Source organism: Lotus japonicus, chromosome 1 (assembly GCF_012489685.1).
Source record: "Lotus japonicus ecotype B-129 chromosome 1, LjGifu_v1.2".
NCBI lineage: Eukaryota > Viridiplantae > Streptophyta > Magnoliopsida > Fabales > Fabaceae > Lotus > Lotus japonicus.
In genome coordinates, this window is record NC_080041.1 from 106,514,247 (window position 1) to 106,541,522 (window position 27,276).

A 27,276-nucleotide genomic window follows, 5' to 3' on the forward strand; every position below is an offset into this window, starting at 1 on the left:
AAGAAGCAGACGATGAAGATTGGGATACTAGTCAATACTGGTCACACCCTCAACATAATAATAGTGGTGGAAAAGGTGAACTTGGTTTCCAACAGAGAGGCTATTAGAGAGTTTTAGAAGGATAGTACTATAATGAAAGTGATCAGAAAAGTGGTGGTAAAAATGATATCTACAAAAAATTAAATTAAAATACTTTGCCCCTCCAAATGTTATGGTCTAGTTCCGCCACTGGGATGACGCAAAGAGATTAATCTTGTGTATGGTTGGTTTTATGAGAGTGAGATGCCTCCCTTATCTTGTGGGTGAACATGATGCAATATTCATCATTACGACAATAATAAAAGTCTTATCGTACTAAGTGATATGCAATAACCCTTGATGTACATATCAATTCTACTTGTAGATTGACCTTATATGTTAGAGGCATCTGTGATATGCAATAATGGCGATGAGTAGGAACTATGCAAAAAGATAGATTCCACTATTCATGGTGTAATTCGAATAACATTAATTTGGGTGATAAATTGTTGAGAATCAAAATGTAAGTTTAAGCCTCATGTTGGTTAAGATTGATGAGGAGAAGACTTTATAAGAGATGTGATTTATGATGAACTTCATATCTTAAGGTGTCGGGTTCTTTTAGTATCTTATTTCATCGGCTCATGGACTCTCCCATCTCCCAACACATATCAATTGAGTTAAAGCGTCAATCTGACTGACCATATTAATAGGAATAAGTCAACGTTCCATAACGTCCTCGGGTGTCCATCCTTATTCTGCGAGTCATTAAATTAATCGAATGTACAAGCTAAAAAATAGGGATTGTACAACCTCCCCTCATCCATTTTCATAAGACTAAGAACATGTTACAACTTTCAAAACCTTACCATTGGTGTATTTAAATAATTTTTTCTATACATATTAAAATCAATTAAACAGTTTTTTCGTCATTTTCCCTTCTATCTTCCCTTCTATAGTCATTGAATTCTATTTCTTTCTATTATAATGAGTCATCCACCTACAGATTCTAATCTTATTACTCTAACTTTCTTTTATACTGTCTTAAAGCCCAACATTCACTACAAAGAAATCCTTAATATTTGAACAAAAAAATTAAGTTCTCTCTTGTATAAAGAAACCATTTTTTTTGTCAAAAAAGTAACCATTTGTTAAACGACATAAGAGCATCTCCAATGCATGGTTGCTAGTTGGGTTGCTTAAATGCTATTCTGGTGGGTCCAGACTGCCACATAGGATTTAAGCAACTCATAAGCAACCCATACAGAATTCACTCCAGTGCATGGTTGCTTATTTTACTTTTAGCTGGACCCCACTATACCTCATATATTTATATTATTATATTTACACTGATTTAAATTTAAATATTAATTAATTTTTATAACAATATAATTATTATTTATATGTGAATGAGAAAAAAAAAGTAAAATTTAATGTTCAACAGATATATTTCAAAAAAAAAATTTAGCCGTTTCATTTTTGTGCTACTGAGCCGTTTCTTTTTAAAGAAAAGTAACATCAAATATCTTTTTTTTTTTTTAATTTGGGCCAAACGACCCAAATTAACCCTAAATATTTATCCTAAAAAAAACCCTAAATCATCACCATTATTTTATTTCAGCCGTTTCTCTCTCACTCTCATCAATAAAAAAATACAAAACGACCCAAAAATACCCAAAACGACAGCTCACATTCACTCAGCCTTTCAAAACGCTCCTCAAATTAAACAAAACGCATTCACTCTCCCTCACCAACCGATGCTTTCTCTCTCACATGCTCCTCTTTCTCTCCTCTCAAAACTCATTCATGTTCATTCACTCTCCCTCACCCTCTGAAAACCGCCCTCTTCCTCTCTTCTCAAACCCAGATCGAAAACCGCTCTCTTCCTCTCCTCTCAAACCCAGATTGAAAGTCGTCCTCTCCTTCTACTCTCTAACCCAGATCGAAAACCGTCATCTTCAATCAGTGCATGTAAGGTTCGAAGCCGCCAGATGAAGGATCGACGCCGCCAGATGGAAGGTTCGAAGCCGCCAGATCGGACATGCAAGTCTCCTCTTCCTCTTCTCTGAACACGGATCGGAGGTTCAAGACATGCAAGCCGCCAGATTGAACCGAGATCGGAGATTCAGTGTATTTTTTTGTTGGGTTCATGTATTCAGACTTCATTTTTGTAATTAATTTCTTCTATTTTTGTGGATATTTTTCTTGTGTCTGTGTTTAATAAATTTCTCCCTTCTTCTGTGTGCTTATCTCCTTCAACGATTTGTGTTTCCCTCCCCTTTTAACGATTTTCTGTTGCTGAATGGAAAGAGAAAAAACCATTTTTTACTGCCTGCAGCAAGCTAAGGAGCGTTGCTTATTTAAGCAACGTTGCTTAGCTTTGAGCTCTAAGCAACGCCACCTCAGCAAGCTCCAATGGGGCAGAAAAATAAGAAACGTGCCTTAACTTAAGCAACCCTGCTAAGCAACTCCCGTTGGAGTTGCTCTAAGACACCTCCAATCCAATGTTTGATGACAAGTTCATAAGCCCATGAAACCAAATTAAAAGACACCTCCAATGTTTTTTTCCCTTCCTTCAATCACATTTTTGGTTGTAATAATAGAAAATAATGGAAAATTTCAACTTTGCAATGGATTTCCCACTTCTTCTTTTTTTTCCCTTTCTTACTCTGATCAAAAGAATCTAAATTTAAAATTGATTTTTCATTGATTCATCACAAACAATTTTACACAACAATGAACTATTATTATACTTCAAATCATCCCAACATAATTAGAAAAAGGGCTACAAATTAAAGCCCAAAGATTGTTTGTCATCATTCATGCAAATCAAGCCCAAACTATAAACGCGATCTAGTATTGTTCCTCTCACTTGTGTCTTCAACGGCTCGGATCACGTTCGCCAGGAACCTCTTCCGATTCTCACCGTACACGTGTCCATCCCACCCCCTCTTCACCAACTCACCGGCCAGATCCACCGCCGCCTCCACCGTCTCCACGGCGCTATCATGCGCCGAGTCAACAACCCCAAGCCGCAGCGCCTCCTTCGCCGTGAGCTTCGCCGCCTGCATGACGATCCGCCGCCGTGACGCCGGCGAGGCGACCTTGGCCTCGACGAGGGCGACGAACCAGCCCGGGATGACGCGACTGATGTCGAGCTCGCTCATGTAGAGAAACCCCCGGTCGGAGCGCATGAGGACGTAGTCGTGCGCGAGGGCGAAGACGTAGCCGGCGGCGGAGGCGTGGCCGGTGATGGCGGCGATGGTGGGAAACGGGAAGGAGAGGAGGTCGGAGACGATGGAGCGGTGGAGGTCGTCCATGATCATCATCCGTTGTTCTAATTGTTCCTCTTTGGATTGGGCCCAGGCGATGTCGTAGCCGTTGGAGAAGAATTTGCCATGTGCGGTGGTGATGAGGGCGGAGGAGGCGGTGGCTTCTTGGCGGACGCGGCGGAGGGCGGATTGGATGGAGTGGAGGAGGGTCGGGTTGAGGCGGTGTTCGCCGTCGCCGGTTAGGGTTAGGATGAAGATGTTGTTGGGTTTCTTCTCCAATGTACACATGGTTTGAATTGAATTTGATTTGATACCTTTCTCTTAGCATATGATCATCCCAATAAATAGAAATGGTTGTTCGTGTTTACACAATTCAATCCTGATCATCCCAATAAATAAAAATTGTTGTTCATGTTTGACTATTGTGTGAATTCAATGTTCAAAGACACCTTCTAAGGTGATTAGTCTTCTAATGAATGTTTGGATTTCTTGATTTTATCTTAATTAATATTGATAAGATTTAGGCGTGTTTGGGTGAATAGCTTAATTAAGCAGCTATCGCATAAACGTTCGTTCTTAAGTTAAGTTAACCCATCATGACAAAAGCATGTTTTTGCTCAAGTAGGAGGCCATCACTCGCATCCGAATAGACCATCATTCGTTCACTCCCGCTCCTCCATCTCCATGTCCACTCTTTGTCTGCCATGGATACTCCACAAAGTGATCTTCGACGTTAGTGTATCAAAATCATCGGTGACTCCAATCACGAATTAAGTATTAACGCGTTGTAGAGCTTTGACCTCCATCACGCCGAGATGCCATTACATTAACCTTTGTCTAGGGCACTTGCTGGACAATGGAGGCAATTTTCTTCTTACTTTGTAACTTGTCCTCTATATACTTCAAACCTTGATGTTTGACATTCTAAATCAAAAACACTTAATTTTGTCTTTGCATTGAGTCGGCCAATAAATTCTGGTTACTTGATTGATTCCCTGAGTTGCTCATATAATTCCATGCAGCCTTGGTTCAAAGAAGCATGAGTAATGGTGTGTGCAAATTTGCAAAGAAAAATCCTTCTCCACCAAAGTGGAGTAGGTCAATTTTGTGGTAGGTCGCTGGTCGGGGACTATCACGGTAGCTTCTATTTAACTCTATTAACTATGACAGTGAGCAAAAAGAAAACATACAAGTGGCAACCTGGGCTTAATGGATATAAGAGAATGTATCTAAGTTTTGTCCAAGAATATTTTACTTTGAACTTTTAAGTGCATCTTGTCACAGTATTTCATAAGCAAATAAAGGAAAGAGAAAAAAAAATCGTTGGTAGTGCAGCCTAAGCGCTTGTCCAGAAAACCAATATAGAGAAATTTTATCACTAAAACCAGAGAAAAGAAACATGGTAATCTACAATGCCAAAATTATATAATTGTCCTTTAGGATAACTACTATCTAAACCAAATTCAACTGGTAAGTCAAGTTGAGATGGTGGAAGGCATCAAAAGGCACACCACACAAACACTCAAAACAGTGCTTTGTATCTGATAGGAGCTGAACCAGATTACCATTTACCACCCCATCAATGTTCTTCTAACTTTGTCCACAATCTGACTTCTAGCTTTGCTGCTGGTCAATGGAAATCCATGGCTTTCATCCAACAAAAACCTGTACACTTCCCACTGGCGTTCTTGTGTTGAATGCCTCACAACTTCAGCCTACACAATAAAGATAAATAAGTGAGAGACAGAAAGAGGTTTTATTTAGAAACGTGACAAGATTTCTCCATAGAACATCTAAATCTAATAATAGTGTGCTTGGTTCTGCAGTAGTAAGACTCATTATCTCTTCTAGCGAGAGGCTATATAGTGTAGCTTCTATAGTTACAGTATTTTGGATTATGTGTCTACTGCCAATCCAAAGTCCAAACACACTAGAAATGTTCACAATAAGCTTTAACTTCAAAAATTACCGAGAAAACGAATACTCCCAATGCTTTTAAGGCCAATGTAACATCATAGAACACACGGGGCCTTCCCTTTCCAGACAGCTCCACAGGGTTAGCAACCAGTAGCTCTGTATCTGGACCACGATTCACTATAATCACCCGCAATGGATGGAGCATCTCTTCTTTCAAGCAAGAACACAAAGTTTTCTGGAGTTCAGGATCTATGATCTTTTTCCCATCATTTTGCTGGACAAATAAGTCAATGTTTTGAAAGCCTTTCACACTAGAAGAGAACCGAGCATAAGCAACCTGATTGAGAAAGGCGCAATGGCGATAAATTAAACAAAATGCAATGAAAATTTTAAGAAATGGGACATGGAAAATGCATGCAAGAACGATTAAAAAGTAAAATAATCAACAGATAATAACTAGGAAAGGGAAAAGAAAAACTGAAATGTTGATCAAAATTCAGACAAGTTATTTGCTTCTCCTAAATAATTACAAAATGGTTGTCAAGAGTCTTAAGACAAAGTAAAGACAGAAAACAAAGCAATGAGATTGAAACGCATTCAATTTGAATGGGAAAATGAAGAGAAGGCAAATGAAAATAATTAAGTCCATGCTGAGAAGTTAAAGGTATGTTTGATTCTCTTCTCAGTTTATTTAAAAACATTATTCAAAAACAATTTTTAAAACCTATTTCTTAAAAGAAGAAAAGAAAAAAATTGTTTGAGCGATATGTTTTTTAAAACTGAAAGAGATATGACTTGAAAATTAATAACAGAAACAGAAACCATCTTTGAGATGTTTTTTAAAATTGTTCATATCAAATGACTATTTTCTATATCTGTTTTTAAAAACTGAAAACAGTAACCAACCATGAATGAATGAGATATTTACAACGTTAAAAAACTGTAACTTGAAAACTAAAAGCAGAAAATAAAATATTTCTACGATGTTTTTAAAATTAGTTTTTGAAAACATGTTATGACAAACAAGTTTTTTAATTTATCAGTTTTAAAATACAAAAAACAATTTTCAAAAACTACAAACAAATAGATCTGTAATCTCATATTTTAACACCAGGTTTCACTAGGGGAGAAGCAAAAGATCATGTCTATACATAAATGATGACTCAAAAATACCTTAATATCAGAGTCCTTAGAAATCCTCATAATGTCATAACACAAGCCCTTCTGATCAACACACTGTATCTGAAGCAAGGTATGAACTGGGCTCAATGAATTGTCCACCATAACAGTTGGTTTTTTCAATGTTGTCATATCTTTACTGAGCGGATGCATATACACCTTGTCTAATAACTCAGAACCAAATAATTCTTCACTAAACGCTGGTGGAAGAGAAGAAAACCCCTGAATCTGTCCATATTCAGGCCCGGCCAACTGAAGTTCACTGGAGATACACCTCTCTCCTAAAGCATCCATCAGATATTCACATACGTAGTCTTGCCTCTTTTTTGTATGCAACAATTCCCTGTTTCATTATTGAAAAAAATTATTACAAAATGCCGCATAATAGGCATGGATTATCAAAACAAAAATCCCTGTTTCATTTCACACATCCCTTGATTATTCACAAACCTGATAATATTACAAATAGGGAGACAACAAGAACAAAGAATCTGTCATCCAAACAATCAAAACATGTTGATTTTAAGCAGACATACATATTTTTGCACATCCAGAAGATATAGAGGAACTAAAGCCCGGTGGGAATTTTATCACAAATTCTGATTCCAAATTAAAAATGAGAATGTTAAGATGGACAAGATACACAATGATCGTATAAGAGGAGATATTGGTGTGGCACCTATCAAGGAGAGGATGACAAAAATTGGTTAAGGTGTACATGTCCGAAGAAGGCATTTGGAGACACCAGTGAGAAGGGTTGATAGCATGGTTTTCAATCCTGTGAAGATAGGTAAAGGGAGGCCCAGAAGGACATTGGAATATATTGTTAAAAGCGACCTCATGGTCAAGAATATCCCACACAATTTAGTTTTTTATCGAGCGCAGTGGTGTTGGGTGATTCATATAGCGACCTCACTTAGTGGGATAAGACATTTGTTGTTGTCGTTGTTATTCTGATTCCAGAGACATATGTCAAAGAAAATACCAAATAGATTGAAAAGTGATAAGAAAGAGCATCCAGCAGATGCAGGACAGAAACTAAATCTTATGAAAAAGAATCTAATAAAGTTATACTCACATTCCATCTGTGATAAAGAACAAGTCTAGGACCCTTCCATCTGGGGTTGGCATCGCTTTCACTCTCTGAATAATAAGTTGAAGGTTGCAAAGGATTTCATTAATATCTATAATGTTGAGAGAAAAATAGTGTCAAAAGAAAATTCCATTCCATGAGTGGTAAAAGATAGAACAGAACAGTGGCAAATAAGTGCTCATATAACTAGTTACCATGTAGTAATCCTTTCTGATCAATACACCAAACCTTCAAAACGTAAATTGGAGGCGGTGAAGGAGTGGTAGACTGTTGATTGAAGTAATAGGAAAACAAACAGGAAGGGCACGCTGAAAGTAACCGTGTCTTCAAGCTTTCCCAATCAACTTTGAGAGATGCAGGATGTGGAACAACCCAATACACGATGTAACACCATCTTCCATCCGTTGAAACATCTACATCACCATCCAATTCACACATGAAAACAAACCAAAACAAAAACAACAGTAACAAATGCAACTCCAAACAACAAATAAACTGCAGATTGAAACTATCTATTATGCACCACTTTTTCACCCACCAAGAATTTTTTTTAAAAGAACTAAAAAAGGGACACTTTTTAGGACAATTGTTGCTATTTTCCAACAAAGATAATCAAAAATCATTTTTCCAAAGTAATTATGCCAAAAGAATAGCAGAAGAAGGGAAACCTAGATTGAGAACATATTTCAAAATATTCCTACAATTGATTCTAAAGCTAAAATCAATCATGGGGAGAACTGAAAAGCTAAGCTTAGCTTTTGTGAGAGCTCATAGGTATCAAAATTGATTCTGATGAAAAAGTAGGTGATTCTTATGAAACATCTAGATCACCATCCAATTCACACATGAAAACAAACCAAAACAACAACAAGAAATGCAACTCCAAACATCAATTGAAACTATCCATTATGCAACCACCAAGAATTTTTTTATACAGCAACTCAAGAAGGAACACTTTTTTTTGGACAATGGTTGCTTTCTGCTAAAAGGGTCATCAAAAATCAAATCCTCCAAGTAAAACATGCCAGAAAACATGAAGAAGAGGAGAACACATCTGAATTGTGTAGAGATTTGATACTTATAAAGGAAAACGAAGAAACCCAGATGGGAAAATTGAGTTACCAGCTCTGGTAACGCGAAGACCGAACTCGAGGATGATTCTGCAAAGATCACAGCCAAGGCCAGCTTTGTCGGGGCAATTGACCGTGACGACGGAGGGTTCATCGAGGTTCTTCCCCTCCCGGATCACAACGAGGTCTTCAAAGGGTATTCCCATGACTCAGAAGTGGTGTAGCTTCACGGGAGAATGGCCGCCGGAAAGAGCATTGCCGGAGCTCGCAGCGGTGGCTCCGGCCAATGGTGTTGGGAGGTTGGAGAGAGAGGAAGAGAAGTGTCAAGTAAGAAAATTATGAAACTGTGAATTGCATGTAGATAAAGGAGAAAAAATGATTTAATAATTAATTAATTTTATGGGGTCATGATAATTTATTGATTTAAGTCACAAAACATGCTTTTGTCATCTCATTTTCAGTACTTATCAACTCTATAACATAGGTTTTTGATATATTTTTCATAGGTATTGATTTCTTCTTTTACAATTAAACGTCATTCTTGGAAATAATTTATGTATTACTCAACTAGTGTGATTTTCTTAGAAATTTAGGAAATAATAAAGTAATATTACGCGTGAAGTTAATGATCCAGCTGATTGCCTAGCTGGAATTGGAGCGATTCTGGCGTGTGACTTTCCTCTTCTAGATATTTCTGAAATTATTGAAACTTTTTTTACGAGAAATGTTTTAGATTTATAAATTGATTTGCGCTGTTCTCATTTACTTTCCTATTCACCAAAAAGCAAATATGTTTTTATTTATTAAATTATTGAATAATTTCTAATTATGATTATTTTAAGTTGCTATAAAACTATGAAAAATATATTTTTGTAGAGTGAATTTTATGTAACTAAATTAATGCTTATTAATGTCAAATCAACTCTTAAATATAAAATTAATATAGATGTTTGAAAGAAAAAAAATGTTATTTACACTCTAATTTCATTTGGAGAGAGGGGTCGAGGGAATGAAATAGAGAAATGAAAGATATGGTTAATAATATTATAAGAAAATAAGAAATATAAAAATAAGTGAAAATAATATGAAAGATAAAATAAATGTGATTACATCAAAACACTTTAATTTTTTAAATTAATAACATAAACTATTAGTATTAAAATTTAATTTGACATGACTGAAAATGAGAAACTATGAGTATGAGAGACGGTTTGGTTTGGTCTTTTTTTTAAGTATCTCATTTCCTATTTTTCTTTTAAAAAACATAAAATAAAGCTGAAATATATATGATTAATACTTAGAAAATGTTTTCTCTAATCATATTTTCATTTTTGATAAGAATGATTGAAAATGAAAACGAATGAATGCGGTGAGATGAAAACGTGGTGGCGGTGGAAGTTGGTGATGATGGCATCGATGGTGACGGTCATGGTGGAGGGTGGTTGTGGTGTGATGGTGGTGGAGGGTGTCAACGTGGAGAGTGATGGTGGTGGTAGTTGTGGCAATTATGGAGGGTGCACAATGGTTGCTATGGTAATTAAATTAATTTAATATTTATTATGATTATTAAAATTTTATTCTATGTTCCCGAAGTAATCACCTGATCCATGCCTCGAGCACCAGTGCGTGATTGGGAGAAAGAAATGTTGTAAAACAAAAGGCCTTACAACGGCTAAGAGGTATCATAACTGTCAAGCACCAATAATCCCACGATAAATAGTTGTCTGTAACAGTTAAGAAATCATTGACGTCAATTACCACGATGGTTAAATGCGTAATAATAATGATGGACAAGTCTCCCACCCGCCCATGAGTCAAAAGGATAGCCTATAAGAGTTAAGGGAAGATCATCTTCATTGTAATACCCTAATTAAGCTTGGATCCTTCCTCTGAGTTGGGGACCCTTAGAGAATAGAAATCACATTTTATATTTTATACAAAGTATTTTAAAAGTTTTATTAAAAATATAAAATAGAAAGTCATAAACATGTTTTAAAATTAAAAACTTCTCAGAAAAATATGAAATGAAATGAACTAATAAAGTGTTAGTGCGATGGTAAACAAACTACCCAGTTAGGATGAACGCACAAGTTCGAATTCCATAAAAGACATTTGTTAGGAGAAACATGCAACTGTTTCCCTAATTAGTGGCGACATCCGTCAAAGGTTAAAAAAAATGAAAATTGTTTTCTCAAATCAAATAGCCTATAATTAATGTTTTCTTTTCTTTCTAATGAATTTTTTAGAAAATTACAAGTTCTCTCATGTAATACCTAGAGATGGAATAGGTTGAGTTAAACTTGACTTTGTGTAAACATGCTCACATACTTCAAAATTTAAGACATAAATTTGACTTATTACTTGTCATAGTCTTTTTAGCTCTGGTATGACCTTCCCAAAAACCTAATATGAACTAATAGTCTATCTAAACCTGATATAAGTCAGGTCATCGACCCATACAAACGGTTTGACCAAGTAATACTAATGACCGGAAAACCGGACAAAAACCACATAAATTTGGTACCATTTATTGTGTTATCTTTGGTACATCGTTTTATTAGCAGCATTGCTGTTATTTTGTGGAGGTTTCTCATGGTATGTGTAAGTTCCACGTCAATATATTCTGTGTGCCACATTTTCATTTATAAAAAAAATAACGAGGTTGATGTAAGCCTTTGATGGAACCATTTGTGGTGCTACACTGATACTCTTCTTCCCCCATAGCATGGGGAAATGAATGGAATAAATGTAAATATTATGTACTTTTACTGTTCACTTTTGAGATAAATTAAATGACTAGTTCAATTTCACATCAATAATTTAATGTCAATAATTTGAAGATCAATGATGATGAGGTTGATTTTAGCTTACAGGCACCTGATGAATAAACTTGATTAGTACGTGCGGATATTTATGATTAATTAATACTATTCATCATTTATGATTAGTTCCTTAAAGTATACTTATTTACATTAATCAACGAAATAAAAAACAAACAAACAGGGGAATGATGCTCAAGGACTTTCGTTAAGTAGCCCATAAAATCAGTAAAATTGTTAGCTATAAAGCACTAAGCCACTAGCTGATAATTTCCACTAACAAATGATAATCAATCAAAAACTGAACATGACATCTTAGCAGCCGCTACCTTCTCAAAAAGTGATAAAAAACATAAGTGCAACTATAGCAAATAAATACAAGGTGCTTATGTCATTGTCAACCATGTGAATGTGATTAAGAAAAAAAGGACAAACAAAAAAGTTACAAAAGACAAAGAAACACAGAACAGCAACATATAGCTAAACTATGACAATACAATATCAATAATAAAAGAACAATAACTATGTAAAATTACTTGTCTCGGCAATTCAGCCGTCAATTTCAAATCTAAACATTTAATGGGGCACTTATACTCTACCAAACATGGTCGATTCTTTGGGGTGAGAGTGAGTGTGGAGAAACATTATAGATAGTGGTGTGAATAGTCATTTTCATACTTGAAAGTGTGAGCGTCGTTCAAGTTGGTCTCTTACACTAGAAAATGTCTCTGATAGACTCTTATGTTACAAATGTGAACTAATTAACATTAACATCGAGGCTTACGTGGCGTGTTAAGTGCCATAGTGGCTTGCCCACGTGGCAAAATAACTGACCCCAAACTTTTGACCTTCAATTTCGTCCCTGCAAAGATTTTAAAGAGAAGAAAACCCTAGAACATATGTAAAAGCCCCAAAAATTAAAGGGTTAAATATGTTTATGGTCCCTGTGTATTGAGGACAGTTTGAGTTTAGCCCCTAATTTTTTCAAAGTAAAGTAACCATCCCTCCGATTACACTTTTCGTAACAAACCACCCTTAACTCCGCCAGTCCTTGCCAAATACCATCACCTGAGGGGACGTGGCATTGCCACGTATTAAATGAGGTTGACCTGGAATTTATTTTCACCTTATTATTATTTACAAATCTTCATCTGCATATCTTCTTCATCAAAAACCCACTCTTCAACATCAATCTTCAGGTGCATAAAGGATCATTCATCAAACCCAGAAAAATTAGCAAAAAATGATATCTTTGGATTTGGTTCCACCATCTTCCTCTGTCACTTTCAGCAGACCCATTCACCAATTTTCCATTCAATCGATGACCCTCTCTTTGAGAGTCTTCTCCACACCAGCAGCCACACCCCTCAAATCTCGCTTCATCTTCTCCTTCAGCACATGCCCCTCCAGCCCCTACGACGTCGTTTCGCTCCACAATCCTTCCCCTGTTTCTGATCACTTGCGCGCAGCGGTTTCCCCAGTCTGAGCTGTTCGTTCGGGTCCTCCATTCAGTCTGAACCCGACCCAGATCTGCTCTCTGGTTCTTCCGTTGGGCCGAGAGGCAACCCGGTTTCAGGGGGTCTGAATCGGCGTTCGCCGCCATCCTCGGCATGCTCGCCAGAAACGGTTGGATGAGGTCCGCGTATTGGGTCATGGAGAAGACTATGGTTGGGTGAAAATGGAGGACGTTGTCATGGATGTTTTGGTTAGTGGTGATGCTTCTTCTGCTTCTTCATCTTCGCCTAAGGGATCGGTTAAGCTTCTTGATTTGCTGCTTATTGTGTTCCACGAATTGGGATGTTTTGTTGCTGTTTGTGTTCCACGAATTGGGGGTTGTGATTTGATGAGGAAACCCTAGATCTAGTTTTGAGGATTGATTTTAAGGCTTTTGGTGAATTAAATGGAAGAAGGGGTTTGATGATGAATTATTCTATTTTCTGGATTTTATATTTTTAATGCTGGAGAAGATGATGAATATGAAAATGAAGAACATAGATGAAGAGGAACCCAGGAACTATTAATTTGCATTTTATTTGTTAAAATAGGTATGTAATTAGGAAGTTAATTAGAGTGTCTTAATTTTATTTTTAATTTAATAAAAAATGAAAACCTTAAAAAAACGTCATTTTTAATTTTTACTAAAAAATAAATTTCAGGTCAACCTCATTTAATACGTGGCAATGCCACGTCCCCTCAGGTGATGGTATTTGGCAAGGACTGGCGGAGTTAAGGGTGGTTTGTTACGAAAAGTGTAATCGGAGGGATGGTTACTTTACTTTGAAAAAATTAGGGGCCAAACTCAAACTGTCCTCAATACACAGGGACCATAAACATATTTAACCCAAAATTAAATTCTTCAATCTTTGAAGGTTGTTTCTTTGAATCTTTGTCAATTCACATTGCGTTGAAATATACGTGACAATGGTAGGCATTCAAATCGCGCGTTCAGCACATCCAAGCAAAAAATGCTACGATAGTGGAAGCTCGTCTATTAGTGTCAGATTGACCCATTGCTATTGCGGTGAAGAGGTCGAGGTGAAGTTGTCAAGAACTCGACAAAACCCTGGAAAAGCTTACTATGGTTGTTATCTGACCCAAGTTAAGTTAATGAACCTCCTATGTTATTTTTGCGGGTTTTGAATGTGTTGATGGAAATTTGAATTCGGGGATTTTTTGTTTTTTCAGTACCATGAGTCAAATTGCAATTCTTTTCTTGGGTTGAAGAACAGCTGAGTCAATTATGAAAAAGGAAATTGAATGTGGAGGAAAGAGGTTCAACAATTGTTGATCGGCGCTATACCATTCGACATTCTCGTTAATCGGCAGCGGTGCCTCCCATTCACAAGTGAACCACTGATATTTAAGATAAATGGTATATGAATTTTATAATATATTTCTTCATTTTTATAAATAATTGTATTAGTTCACTATAAAGTTACCACAACTCTTACCTTGCTCCTTTAGTTCAGAAAATCAGAAGTCTAATTCCTATGTTTAGTTTTGTTTCCTTTGCACATGTATAAAGGGATGCTAATAAGGTGACCGACACCATAGCTAAGTATTCGGGGTCTGTAGGTAATGAGGTTTGGGTGGGAAATTTTCCTTCTTGTTTTAACTCTTGTATTCTCTGGATGCTCTGGCTTTTCATTTTCAATGAAGTTTTCGTTTGAACGTAAAAAAAAAAAAAAAAGTTACCCTAGGAGTCCTATATAAGAGACATACATGTATGTGCATTATATAAAATAAGTTATGACAAACTATTTTCAATTATGATGATTTTTATTGTTTAAAACTTTAAAGTGAAGATCTACATCAAAATAGCCGGCCAAATCCAAAAATGAACTGGTGCAATTTGTAATCTGTATGTGTGTCAGTGTGTCGTAAGCAATATAAATATTGAAACGCAAATAATTGAGAAGATAAAAAAGTATATATATATATATATAAATTATAGTTTATGGTGCACATTGAATAATGTCATTTGGGTCTGCTATGGTATGGCAAAAGGAAGTTGATTCAATCATTAGAGTTACTAAAATGAAAATACAGACCAAGTTGTTGAGTTAAAAAACTATATGATTGCAGAAGGACTAGTAATTGAAAGTGATACTTTTGTCTCTTAAAGGAAAGATCTTGGAAAATTCATTTCAGCAATCCATACAGAGGAGCTAATGGTGAAAGTTGGCTAATCAAGTTGCATTTGCAATTAAACACATTCGCTTAATCTTGTTTAGCTTGATAAATACCCAATTGACCAAGGTCATGCTTGGAAAGTTTAGTTGAAATTATTTTATAATACAAGTGTTTCGATAAACATATGAATATATATATCTTATGACTTACTAGTAAGTTGTATGAAGCTTATTTAAGCTTATCATATTAGTTTATGAGTTATAGCTTTCTCAAATTAACTTTTAAATAAGCATGTTTATTATCATGAAGCGCTTAATTTAGCTGTATACCCAAACACATCTCAAATAGATTACAAGGTCGGCAAGCAACATTATCAACAAAACCAAACTTTGATCAACACATAATCATCCTACAAACCAAATTCAATTTGATCACATTTTTCTTCAGTGCTGTAATAAAGTCAAAATTGGAAGTGGTTGCTGGCTATATCAGCAAGGTTTCTTGTCCACTAACATACTCAGAATTGTCTTTTCACAAACAATTGGGATAATCAATGTTCCCAAAAAAGTTTTGGAAACTTGGGATAAACAGAAGAGCTGCAAAACCCTTAACCAAGCCATGTAAAAAAAAGAAAGAAAGAACCTGTGATATATGCTAAATAAAAATCAACTTGAAATTAAAACCAATTTCATAAACTAAAATGACAAAGCGAAAATCAATTTCAAATATTTGTAGGCTAAATAAAAGATAAGTCACAAATTATTTACAATAACTGCAAATAATTACATGTATTATTATTAGAGAAGTCATTTAGACAATCCAAAAAGAGGAAGGCAGAATCTTTGGAATAATAACTCCATTAGAGAAGTGATATCATGATGACATATATGATAACAATTGTCTAATCAAATTACAATACTACACAAATAAAACAGGAAAAGAAAGATAGATATAGAACAATAAAATCTTAATTAACTATATCAAGGAAGGCTTTTGGTTTGAGCAGACAACATGCTCAAGAGCCTCACAGTGGTTAGAAAAATCATCAAAGAGAACCTCCAATATGTCCTACTCCAATGAGCAGAGAAGCTCCATGCAGCTTCACCCCACAACAGCTATTGATCAGAGTGAAACCACCCTTTTGCCTGAAGGAAAAGGTCCCTAAAGGCCTTGTTCATCCTACCACAGGGACTAGGAGTTAGCCAAAACTTCTGTTACATACTGCCACCAGTAAAATAGCACCTTCTTCCCCTTCAAAATGCTGCATAATTTTGCCAGTATGTTAATGCATTTGGTGTACCCAACCAAATAGCGCCTTTTCCCCACTAAAATGCTTCACAGAATTATGACCCCTAAACTGATCTGCGAAGATGGGTTTGATAAAACTGTGCTTGGAATTGGATTGCCAGGACTATAAATAATGGTACCACTGCCACTGAAGAAGTAGTGAAGGAAAGAGGGTTCACTGAGACTGAGTTTGAGACATCAGCCACCGTGGATTTGTGGATCGATCTCTCCTCTGATGAAGCGCGCAACTTCTGCGGGGCAGATTCAAGTGATAAGTCCAAGACTTTGCAGAGAGACGAAACCCTTATGTCGGCAGATCCAAGCAAAATTTTCCAGCATCTGAACTTGAGGCATAACATAACACCAAGAGACTGCCAACATTTTTACTGCAGAAAAGGACCATCATTAGACTTCAGACAACACAAGAAAAGCCTACCAAGATCCCTTTCTCATATTCTAAAGAGGAACAACAACTTATCAGTTATCACCAACAAGTTCTTTCATTTGGCTACTCTAGTTTTATCCCCCCTCCCTAACCCAAATGTAAACAGTCCACCAACCTTGATTCTTCAATGGCTCCAAGAAGTTCCTCAATTGGGGCTCCATCCTCCAATGATTGATCATCTTTGAAGGCCTGGAATCCCTCCTTACACAAAACATTATAGAGATGCTTTGTGAAAATCTCTGGAGTATCCTTTCCTCTAAAGATAAATGCTAGCTATCCAAAGAAAAGTGTCCAAAACAAATTACAACCACAATCCATTTTTGAGCCGGTAACCATTTGTTACCTGTTCTGTCTTGTGTTTCACTCACTGCAAGAGAAGCTGAAATCGCTTCTAGTTCATATACATGCTTTGTATATGCAAGCGATGTCTGTGATCGCAGGCAAATTTGACGATCTTTCCAATAAATTGATCTCTGGTCCTGAAAAAGTATATAAAAAATTTCAATTCATTATGTGTGCAAATTTCATTTTCTTTCCTTCAATAGCAATCAATTTCATAAAACTTATATAAAAGTAAGCTTGCTTAAATATTCTGCAGAAAAATATATGATATCATACGAGGTACTAAACTGCATTGAAGCAAGAAGTAAATTTTAAATTATAAAACAATTCATTCAACCAGAAAATTGTTCATGGAGTCTAATTAAAAGTGAATAACAATATACTACTTACCAATCGTGAGGCTTTTCATATCCCGTCAGCGTACAAACATCATACAAAGCCTTTTTCCATGTTTTAAGTGTATATGAATCTTTTCCATTCTTTTCATGTTTGGCCATGGCATCAGCATAACTGTTTCGTGCATGTCTTACATCTGTGGGCGGCACTTCATAGAAGATTGGCAAAACTAGCTGGTTCTTCCCCTCTTTATCCTTACACTCAAGAATCTTGACGAGTTCCTTAAGACACCATTCAGAGTCTGCATAGTTTTCAGATAAAATGACAATTGCAAACCTTGATTCTTCAATGTCATCCAGAAGTTTCTCGATTGGGACCCCACCCTCCAATGACTCATCATCTTTGAAGGTCGCGAACCCCTCCTGGCACAAAGCATAATGGAGGTGCTTTGTAAAAACATGTCGAGTATCACCTCCTCTAAAACTGATAAAAATCTGGTAGCGGGCGGTTGAGTGGCTTAGACTAACTAATGATTCTTCCCACTTCTCTAAGGACTTCTTTTTCAAGGAAGTCGCCACCTCTTCAATAAACCCAGGTAAACCATTGCATTTGAAAGCAACTTCTTGTGCCACTTCAAATAGAGCAGATTGGGAGTTAACACCAGAAAGTTTTCGTAGCAGTGTGAAAGCTTCATCATTAGATAAGGGATCCAGAGAAATTGAATGGTCGCATCCCATGAAGATGCAGTCTGTCTCGTCACGTGCAGTCAAAAGGAACTTGTACTGTTTGCTATTATAAGGAATACCTAATTCTTGCAGTTTAGACTTAGACGGAAAATTATCCAAGATGACCAGAGTAGTTCTATCCTTCCTTTCTAATGCCAAAATTATTTTCATGATTCTTACAGCATCAGTGTCATGTTTTTCAAACACGTTCAATGTCTTTGCAAATTCCTCTTGAATGCTCTTCGTGTCTTGATTCTCAGACACAGGGAGAAATATAACTTTATGAAAAATCGTTTCATACTCTTCTATCTTATCTTTCAGTAACGTTGTTTTACCAGAGCCCCTCTTTCCATGCAATCCAATTACATAGAAATTATCATCTTTTAGTGCCACTTTAAGTTTCTGAGAAGCCTCTTTTGTAGAGTTGAAATAATATCGAAAGTTTCCGGAGGGAAATGACTGTAAACTTGGGGTTGGTACTGTAATCTGATGGCAAGTATCATGTTCTACTTGTGCCTCCAAGCGTAGATATGGAGCATCTTTTGTAGAATTGTACTTCTCCGCTTCCTGCACCATCTTCTCAATCTCCTCCTTGGATAACCTTCCCTTGTCATTGGTGATAGTGATCTTGTTCTTCTTCCCTGTAGTCTTGTCCTCAGCAGAGACATTCAATATACCATTGCTATCAATTTCAAAGCAAACATTGATTTTAGGAACACCACTTGGAGCAGGAGGAATGCCAGAAAGCTCGAATTTACCCAACAAGTTGTTTTCCGTGCTTCTGGTTTTCTCACCCTCGTACACCTTGATCAAGACACCAGGCTGGTTGTCTGAGTAGGTTGAGAAAATCTGCTCTTTCCTGGCCGGAATCGTAAAGTTCCTTGGAATGAGTACAGTCATGACACCACCAACAGTTTCCACACCAAGTGAAAGGGGAGTGACATCCAACAACACAAGATCCTTAATCTCATTATTCTTCTCACCACTCAATTTAGCAGCCTGAACAGAAGCACCATAAGCAACAGCCACATCAGGGTTGATGCTCTTGCAGAGCTCCTTCCCGTTGAAGAAACCCTGCAACATTGACTGCACCTTGGGGATCCTTGTAGACCCACCAACAAGAACAACATCATGTATGTCACTCTTCTCCATCTCAGCGTCTCTCAAACACTTCTCAACAGTCTCCATGCACTTCTTGAAGAGGTCCATGTTGAGTTCTTCAAACCTGTCACGAGTGATTGCGGTGTACAAGTCAACACCTTCATACAATGAGTCAATTGCAATTGTGGTCTGCTCGGTGGATGAGAGAGTCCTCTTTGCCTTTTCACATGCATTCCTCAACCTTCTTAAAGCCCTCGGGTCCTCACTAATGTCCTTATTGTGCTTTCTCTTGAACTCCTCAACAAAATAGTTCACCATCCTGTTATCAAAATCTTCACCTCCAAGATGGGTGTCTCCGGAAGTGGCCTTAACATCAAAGACACTGGAGTCAATGATTAGAAGAGTGACATCAAAAGTACCACCACCAAGGTCAAAAATCAACACATTCTTCTCATCATCACCGGTGGGCCCCATGTCAAGGCCATAGGCAAGGGCAGCAGCAGTGGGTTCATTGATGATACGAATGACGTTAAGGCCGGCGATGACACCGGCGTCCTTGGTGGCCTGGCGCTGAGAGTCATTGAAGTATGCTGGGACAGTGACAACGGCGTTCTTCACGGTGGAACCGAGGTAAGCCTCAGCAATCTTACGCATCTTCAAGAGGACCATGGAGGAAATCTCCTCAGCAGTGAATTGTTTCTCCTCGTTCTTGTAGTTAACAACAATCATAGGCTTGTCGCCAGGACCATGAATGACCTTGAATGGCCATAGCTTCATGTCACTCTGAACAGAAGCATCAGAGAATTTCCTTCCAATCAAACGCTTTGCATCTACAACCACAAATTAATTCAGTTAACCAATAAGCAAACTAGCTCAATAAAGCATATCCTGCTCCATCGAAATCAAGAGAGCAAATAACTCCAACATGCAACTACTGCATAATATTAATAGATTCATAGATGAAATTGATTTCTGATAACAAAACAACCAAAATCATGAAGCTAAACGAAAAGTTGAATAGAATAAGTTATTTAGTTTAGTAACAACTTATGTACTAATAAAAATTGCAAATAACAGATTATGATACTAACTCCACCTATTCTTGTACAAAGGAGGAGGGTTGTGTTAGGCCTCGGCAACCAATGTAAACCTGTCGATGTCGATATCTTCAATATGAAGCAGATTATGATACTCCATTTGAGACTCTATTCTCAGTCATTCCCGCGGCCTTTGCTTCAATTCGCGGTATGTTTTCTCTTGGGGATGGAATTAAAGAGAGAGACACCAACATAATTTTGAAATTTCAGCTTAAACCCAGGTAATAAAAACTTGTCTGCTGGCCTGGCCCCATATATGTTAGAAATAGCAACTTTGATTTGGGATTTTCATGATATATTTTGGTATGTTATTATTATGTATTTCAACTAAAGGACAAGTGACCAACGCCTACAACTTCAGGATGAAAATGACTATTTACTCCATAAACAAGTGACATGACAAAGCTAGAAGAAATCTATGAATACTTGACATTTAAAACATAAACAGTAAATAAGGATGAGTTTGCTATACCGAAGACGGTGTTGGTGGGGTTGATGGTGACCTGGTTCTTGGCGTCATCACCGATCAAGCGTTCAGAATCAGTGAAAGCCACGTAAGAGGGGGTGGTCCGGTTGCCCTGGTCGTTGGTGATGATTTCAACACCGTCGTTCTGCCACACTCCGACGCAGGAGTAGGTGGTGCCGAGGTCGATTCCGATGGTGGCACCCTCTCCTTTTCCAGCCATAGATAACTGAGAATGCAGCGCTCACAGAGAGAATGAAGAAAAGAGAAGAACAGAGGAGGAATGGTTACTGGTTAGTGTGATCAAATAAGTCAAGCTTTTGAGTTGAAACGTTTAATCTGCTACACTCACGTGGGGCCAAGTGGTGGGGTACAATCTGTCAAAAATAAAGTCTTGGGGGGTACAAATGCAATTAAAGAAGAATTGTTCAGATGATTAGGTGTGTGAGAAGTCAATCACCATTAAAACCACATGGGGTGGTCCTCTTGAAGGAGATTCTCCTTGTTGGATACTGTTCCTACGAATTATCCCTAGGCAACTAGAGGACAAAGTTATGCTTTTGACCTGCAACCTGCACTACCTGTAAGAAACAATAAAAACAATTAAAAACTCACTTAAAAATTTTTTATATGACAAATTAAAAAAATTGATACCGGCCAAAATTGATAAAAATGATACTGGGATTGGTCATCGCCGGAAAAAACGAACTCCGGTGACTTGCCAGGTGTACGACGGCGCTGACGTGCAGGGGCGTATCCAGGATTTTCTTGTTGGGGGGCGAAATATAAGACTAAAAAAATCTTCATTAAATATTATATAAACTTTAAATAATAAAAAATTATTTAAATACAACTCTTCGTTTTTTCGTAGTACTAAATTTATCTATTATTGTATCAATGGAGATTTTTCAGCAATTTCTCTCTCGATATATACAACTAATAAATTTATGAGAAGATCATCTTCGATTTTGTTGCAAAGCTGAAGTCTTAACAACTTTCATTACCGAAAAAGATCGCTTTGTAGATGCTGTTGAAAGAGGGAGTGTCAGAACAAGACGTATCAATCTATCAACACATGGAAATATTGTTGTTTTTCCAGTTCAAATAATTTCTGGTAAGGCTCGGGTAAACTGAAATTTTTTCCTAAATTAGGATATCGGGAAACATCTGAATGATAATGTCTCAGTTGAAACGGCAAATGATTTAAAATTTTCCTTATGAGGATCTAAAGCTGAACTAAGTATGAGTAGTTCAACTGCCTCTACATTAAATCTTAAATTTAATTCAGATAGTTGCAAATCAATTGCAGAATAAAATATATTTATTCTATAATTATGTTCCATATCTCCATTTTGTTTCTTATGACGATCATTACCTATAAAACAAGGGGCTTTCAAGTCAGGAACTTCAACTTGATGAGCAACAAAATGTTATAACATTTTATATATAAAAATACATATAGTCGGTGAAAATTCAAAATTCTGGGGGGGGGCGATGACCCCTGCATGCCCCTCCCTAGATACGCCCCTGCTGACGTGGCACGCCACGTGTTTCATTGAGGGACCAAAACCATTTTTTTTAAATGGGGACCTAATCCAAATTTTTTAATTAAAACTTTTTAATCAAAATCTTTTATCTTTAATCTCGTGTTCATCAATATCATCTTCATCAATCCAGAATTACCATAACTTAATCATCTAAATTCTTCAACATCATTTTCCAACATAATTCTTCTTCTTCAACATGTCAACTCAATTACTAATACTACACTAATTTACCCCAAATTACATACCATGACACTAAGTTAAAAACTCAAACTTCCTGAAATGCCAAATTCAATTTCTTCAACATTCTTATCTCAAAATTCCTTCTACATTTTCATCCCAAAACCCCAAGTAACAAAACACAACAACAATGTGATATAGTTGCGACATGGGAACCTATACATCACCAATTAAATCTCACCTCAAACTCAATATATAACCTCCATTCTAGTTTATTTCTGGATTTTTGCTGTGCATGATCTTGTGTCTTCTTCTTGAACTGTGCCATGTCTTCTTCTAACAATCTTCCCTCCTTCTTCCTCGGCAAGGGTCGAAAAGAGTGTGAGAAGCATAAAAGCTTCAGTCTTTGCCTCTTTTGGTTCAGAGGTTTATGGGTTTTATAGGTTTGAACGACATCGCATTTTAGATCCAGATTGTGACGTAATAACAGTAGCTTCATTCTATCTCTCTTTTTGGCGGTTGTGGATTTGAAGGTTGTATTTATTTATTTATTTATTTTTCTTTTTGAAAGTTAGTGTCTTGGGAGGGGTTGAGGGAAGAGGGTGGGTGAGAAGTATGGTGAAATGTCCACACTTCCACACTAAGCAGGAGAAAAGAAGATGAAGAACACCATATTCAAAGCCCTAAGTCCCAATCCCTTGTGTCGTTGCATACTGCATAAACACTTCCATACTTATCTTGCATTCGATCATAAGGTTGTGTTTTTAGTATTTTAGTCTTGATTTTTTTTACTTTTGGTGGCATTGTTTGGTTCTCATAATCTTTGAGTATTTCTGGGCTGATGAAGATGAAGATGAAGAACACTATATGTGATGAGAGATTAAAGATTAAAAAAAAATTAATTAAGAAATTTGGATTAAGTCCCCCATTTTTTTTAAAAAATTGGTTTTGGTCGCTCAATGAAACACGTGACATGCTATGTCAGCGCCGCCGTACACCTGACAAGTCATTCCTAAAGTTTGAAGGCATATTTCGGAAAATTTTCCGACGAGGATGAAAATCAAAACTTGCTCAAAGTCTGGACGAAAAAACTTATTTATCCCATAAAAGTATAACCCAAAAAGAGCACACAAAGAAAAAAGATAATATTTAGTGGTGTGTAGGTTCTGTCGGCCTTACTACGATCACCACTATTTGCATGTTATGGTTTTTATAATTTTATGTGATTTTTGAATTTTGGATTGGAAATCATGATGGATATTTTGTATTGGGGTGTGTGTTTAGATTAGTGGTATTTGTAGTTAAGATGACTTAAGATACTACTGTATTTTTGTTGCTAGGGAAGATTTGTTTGTACAGGATGTAATGTATTAAGTGCCGCTAACTCAAAAAGTTTTTAATTTTTCAGATCACTACAAAAATTCGGTGACTTAGCGGCGGTTATATCATCGCTGCTAAATGGTTTAGCGACGGCTCAAGCGGGCTCAACAACTAACATTAAATTTGGTGTCACAAAGCATTCTAGCAGCGAAAAAAGGCAACCGTCAGCACAACCGCCACTAAATACGTTCTAAGCACTAGTGGCGGTTCAAAACGCCGTGAAACCAATTTTTTAGATGATTGTTATGATAATGGACTAACGTAGGTTGCCATCGTCGCTAGTCTTATTTTAGGACTAACGTCGGTTGTAACCGCCGCTAATCCAATGACGTTAAACTTCCAAATTTTTGTATCCAGACCTTGAATATCAGTGAGGCTAAACATAAAAGCAATCATAGACTAAAAGAAAAATATTATAGATAAAACCATGAGAGAAAGTTTCTCATGGAAATAGAAGAGTTTACATTATAGTCCAAGAGTTTACAATGAAAATCGTCTACTATCCATTATTTGAAAATGTGCTAAAATAACATCATTGTCAATTGTTCCAAGAACATCTCTTTCTATAAAAGTTACAAGACGATCATTTAACCATTGATCACCCATTTTGTTACATAACTGACTCTTCACAAACTTCATAGCTGAAAACACACGTTCCACACTTGCAGTAGCTACCGGCAAGACTAAAGCCAACTTCAGAAGCTTATAAACTATATCAAATGTGTTGCACCTTTTTGTTTCCACAAGTTTTGCACAAAGATCTGAAAGTCCTTTTAACTTTGCAAATTTTGGATCACTTCGAACATTTCTAATATAATTCTGAAGCTGATGTCGCACTACCACTTCCGGCACATCAACAAAATCATTTGGATTAAGTTCAACCATCCTCAATAATTTTTTCACATCAAAAGCTTCAAAAGATGATGAGGGATTCAAGCATGAAACACATTGTAAAAGTTCAGTATTCTCTTCATCAAACCTAGCATTGAGCTCATGCAACTGCAAATCTAAAACACTAAATAAACAATCATGCTTATAATGATGCAAATTAGAAACACTAGAAGTGATAGCATGTCGTCTAGGTTTCTTCCCTTGCACAAACGGTGCATCCAAATCAGGCACATCAATATCATGCTTATTGCAAATTTTCATAACCTTAGATATAAGTTCTTCCCATCCATCATTCCTCATTTCTTGCAATTCTTCTTTGGTGGCTTGGACAAGTGATAAAGCATTCAAAAGATCTTGATCACGCTTTTGTGGTGCTTCACTTAAATCATTTGTAAATCCTAAAATCTCAGCCATCATGTATAACATGAAAATAAAATCAAAGGATTGAAGCACTTCTAGCAGAGTGAGACTGAGAACAGAGAAGAAGCGTGCGTGTTTGAGAACTGGTGATAGAAAATAAATAATTTTTCTTTTTTTTTTAACCATATAATTTTTTTTTAAAAAAAAAAACAATAAAAACCGGTGTGGCCAATGCCACACCTGGCCCCTTAGTGGGTCCGCCCATGTCTGTCGGCCTTACTACGATCACCACTATTTGCATGTTATGGTTTTTATAATTTTATGTGATTTTTGAATTTTGGATTGGAAATCATGATGGATATTTTGTATTGGGGTGTGTGTTTAGATTAGTGGTATTTGTAGTTAAGATGACTTAAGATACTACTGTATTTTTGTTGCTAGGGAAGATTTGTTTGTACAGGATGTAATGTATTAAGTGCCGCTAACTCAATAAGTTTTTAATTTTTCAGATCACTACAAAAATTCGGTGACTTAGCGGCGGTTATATCATCGCTGCTAAATGGTTTAGCGACGGCTCAAGCGGGCTCAACAACTAACATTAAATTTGGTGTCACAAAGCATTCTAGCAGCGAAAAAAGGCAACCGTCAGCACAACCGCCACTAAATACGTTCTAAGCACTAGTGGCGGTTCAAAACGCCGTGAAACCAATTTTTTAGATGATTGTTATGATAATGGACTAACGTAGGTTGCCATCGTCGCTAGTCTTATTTTAGGACTAACGTCGGTTGTAACCGCCGCTAATCCAATGACGTTAAACTTCCAAATTTTTGTAGTGCATTTTGATTGGTAAATCCTTTAAATAATAGTAGGGTTTGGATAAAGTTTTAGTAATATGATTTAGTAGGGAATTTAATGGTCACATCCCTACATTAATTTTATAGTAATACAATTTGGAGACAATTTAATTGTTGAAACAAAAAAGAACATGAATTTAAAACCAATAGTATGGTTTTCGTTAAAACATTTTGTGGGGGTCCTAAGCCATGTAAAACCAGCGGTTAGGTATAAACCGTCACAAATACGGTTGTGCATCCGAGAAGGTGGTGGGGTAAACGCTTAGTGGCGGTTTTAAAATGCCACAATATGTAAAATGAACGCCACTAATTCTCGATGTGAAAACACAGAGACAAAAGACTGATCTTTAAATAGAAAAAAGAGTGGATGCGTGGGGTCCCAAATGAATTGACTTATCGAAAAAAGCCTTATTCTTTGGAAGATCTATCTTGTGTTTGGTACTGCATGGTTCCACCCTGCAAGAACTCTGAATTATTCTCTTAAAGCTCATCCTCTTCATCATAAATGATTCGCTTGTAAAATGATTTTTTCAGTAGAACTAGAAGAAATTATGCTAAAACCAAAAGAAATAATACGAAAAAATTAAAGTATCCTAAAATTCTATTAAAACCATTTTCAACATGGAGAGGAGAGGATAAAGGAAGAATATATGAACAATACTAAACAAGAAGGTATAAAAATAATGTTTCATGGGAAATGTGCAGAAATTTTTAACATCAATCCACGATAATAATTGGAGTACACTTATAAGAATGACAAAAAATAATCAAGAAGTTATAAATATAGTTATGGGTTTAATATATCAAGAAATTATTGTATATAATATAATATGTTTGAAAATAGAGAAAAATCAAATGAATTTCTACACAAAAAGGCAATGACGCATCTTAATCAAATGCAGATTTGCAATATGTGTGAAATAGATAAGCTTAAATGTGAATACCAAAAATATTATTATCAGTTAAATAATCAAACAAAAGAAAATAGAAAAAATATTTATTGATTAATTTCCATACCCATTAAATAATGAAAATTCCTAATAGTGGGGGGCTGACGTACGTTAGGGGTTGTTTTGTATGCTTGATGGGGTTTTTGAGGGTCTTTGGAGGGTTTTTGTTATAATGTAGGTTTAGTTTCTGTACTCATGTTAAACAGAGATACTTGTCAAATTTATCTATATATATATTTATATATATATATATATATATATTTCATTTTTGAAAAAAAGACTTGGAAAGAAAATTCACTAGAAACAACAAATCCCTAAT

The 27,276-nt window shown here is 36.4% G+C and overlaps 4 protein-coding genes across 5 annotated transcripts; all 4 read right to left on the reverse strand.

Annotated features, from left to right (window-relative positions):
• Positions 1–2,702: 2,702 nt before the first annotated feature.
• LOC130728870 (enoyl-CoA delta isomerase 1, peroxisomal) lies at positions 2,703–3,711 on the reverse strand. The gene has a single exon (XM_057580457.1). The coding sequence runs from the start codon at positions 3,576–3,578 to the stop codon at positions 2,859–2,861; it is 720 nt and encodes a 239-aa protein (XP_057436440.1). The 5' UTR covers positions 3,579–3,711; the 3' UTR covers positions 2,703–2,858.
• A 923-nt stretch (positions 3,712–4,634) lies between these two features.
• LOC130728856 (ACT domain-containing protein ACR9) lies at positions 4,635–8,894 on the reverse strand. Its single transcript, XM_057580442.1, has 6 exons — positions 8,602–8,894; positions 7,674–7,892; positions 7,465–7,570; positions 6,381–6,729; positions 5,260–5,544; positions 4,635–5,005 (listed from the first exon to the last, which is right to left on the reverse strand). Exons 1-6 carry the CDS (start codon positions 8,753–8,755, stop codon positions 4,859–4,861), a joined length of 1,260 nt encoding a protein of 419 aa, XP_057436425.1. The 5' UTR covers positions 8,756–8,894; the 3' UTR covers positions 4,635–4,858.
• Positions 8,895–15,842: 6,948 nt separating this feature from the next.
• Positions 15,843–21,110, reverse strand: LOC130728834 (heat shock cognate 70 kDa protein 2-like). 2 transcript variants are annotated; one of them, XM_057580418.1, is made up of 4 exons: positions 20,807–21,110; positions 17,466–20,067; positions 16,849–17,212; positions 15,843–16,674 (listed from the first exon to the last, which is right to left on the reverse strand). In XM_057580418.1, exons 1-3 carry the CDS (start codon positions 21,018–21,020, stop codon positions 17,125–17,127), a joined length of 2,904 nt encoding a protein of 967 aa, XP_057436401.1. In that variant the 5' UTR covers positions 21,021–21,110; the 3' UTR covers positions 15,843–16,674; positions 16,849–17,124. The 2 variants fall into 2 exon arrangements, with proteins under 2 accessions (XP_057436401.1, XP_057436402.1); XM_057580419.1 differs by lacking the exon at positions 20,807–21,110 and adding an exon at positions 20,334–20,718.
• Positions 21,111–24,316: 3,206 nt separating this feature from the next.
• On the reverse strand, positions 24,317–25,325 carry LOC130728864 (uncharacterized). Its single transcript, XM_057580451.1, has one exon. The coding sequence runs from the start codon at positions 25,216–25,218 to the stop codon at positions 24,382–24,384; it is 837 nt and encodes a 278-aa protein (XP_057436434.1). The 5' UTR covers positions 25,219–25,325; the 3' UTR covers positions 24,317–24,381.
• Positions 25,326–27,276: the final 1,951 nt, after the last annotated feature.

Coding starts and splice junctions, on each gene's coding strand:
- LOC130728870 (XM_057580457.1), bottom strand. CDS start 3,578: ATGTGTACATTGGAGAAGAAACCCAACAACATCTTCATCCTAACCCTA.
- LOC130728834 (XM_057580418.1), bottom strand. CDS start 21,020: ATGGCTGGAAAAGGAGAGGGTGCCACCATCGGAATCGACCTCGGCACC. Junction 20,068..20,806: donor CCCCACCAACACCGTCTTCG/GTATAGCAAACT, acceptor TTGTGGTTGTAG/ATGCAAAGCGTTTGATTGGA. Junction 17,213..17,465: donor TATGAAAAGCCTCACGATTG/GTAAGTAGTATA, acceptor ATACTTTTTCAG/GACCAGAGATCAATTTATTG.
- LOC130728856 (XM_057580442.1), bottom strand. CDS start 8,755: ATGGGAATACCCTTTGAAGACCTCGTTGTGATCCGGGAGGGGAAGAAC. Junction 7,893..8,601: donor TCTTCGCGTTACCAGAGCTG/GTAACTCAATTT, acceptor ATGGTGATGTAG/ATGTTTCAACGGATGGAAGA. Junction 5,006..5,259: donor TGGGAGTATTCGTTTTCTCG/GTAATTTTTGAA, acceptor TTTATTGTGTAG/GCTGAAGTTGTGAGGCATTC.
- LOC130728864 (XM_057580451.1), bottom strand. CDS start 25,218: ATGTTATACATGATGGCTGAGATTTTAGGATTTACAAATGATTTAAGT.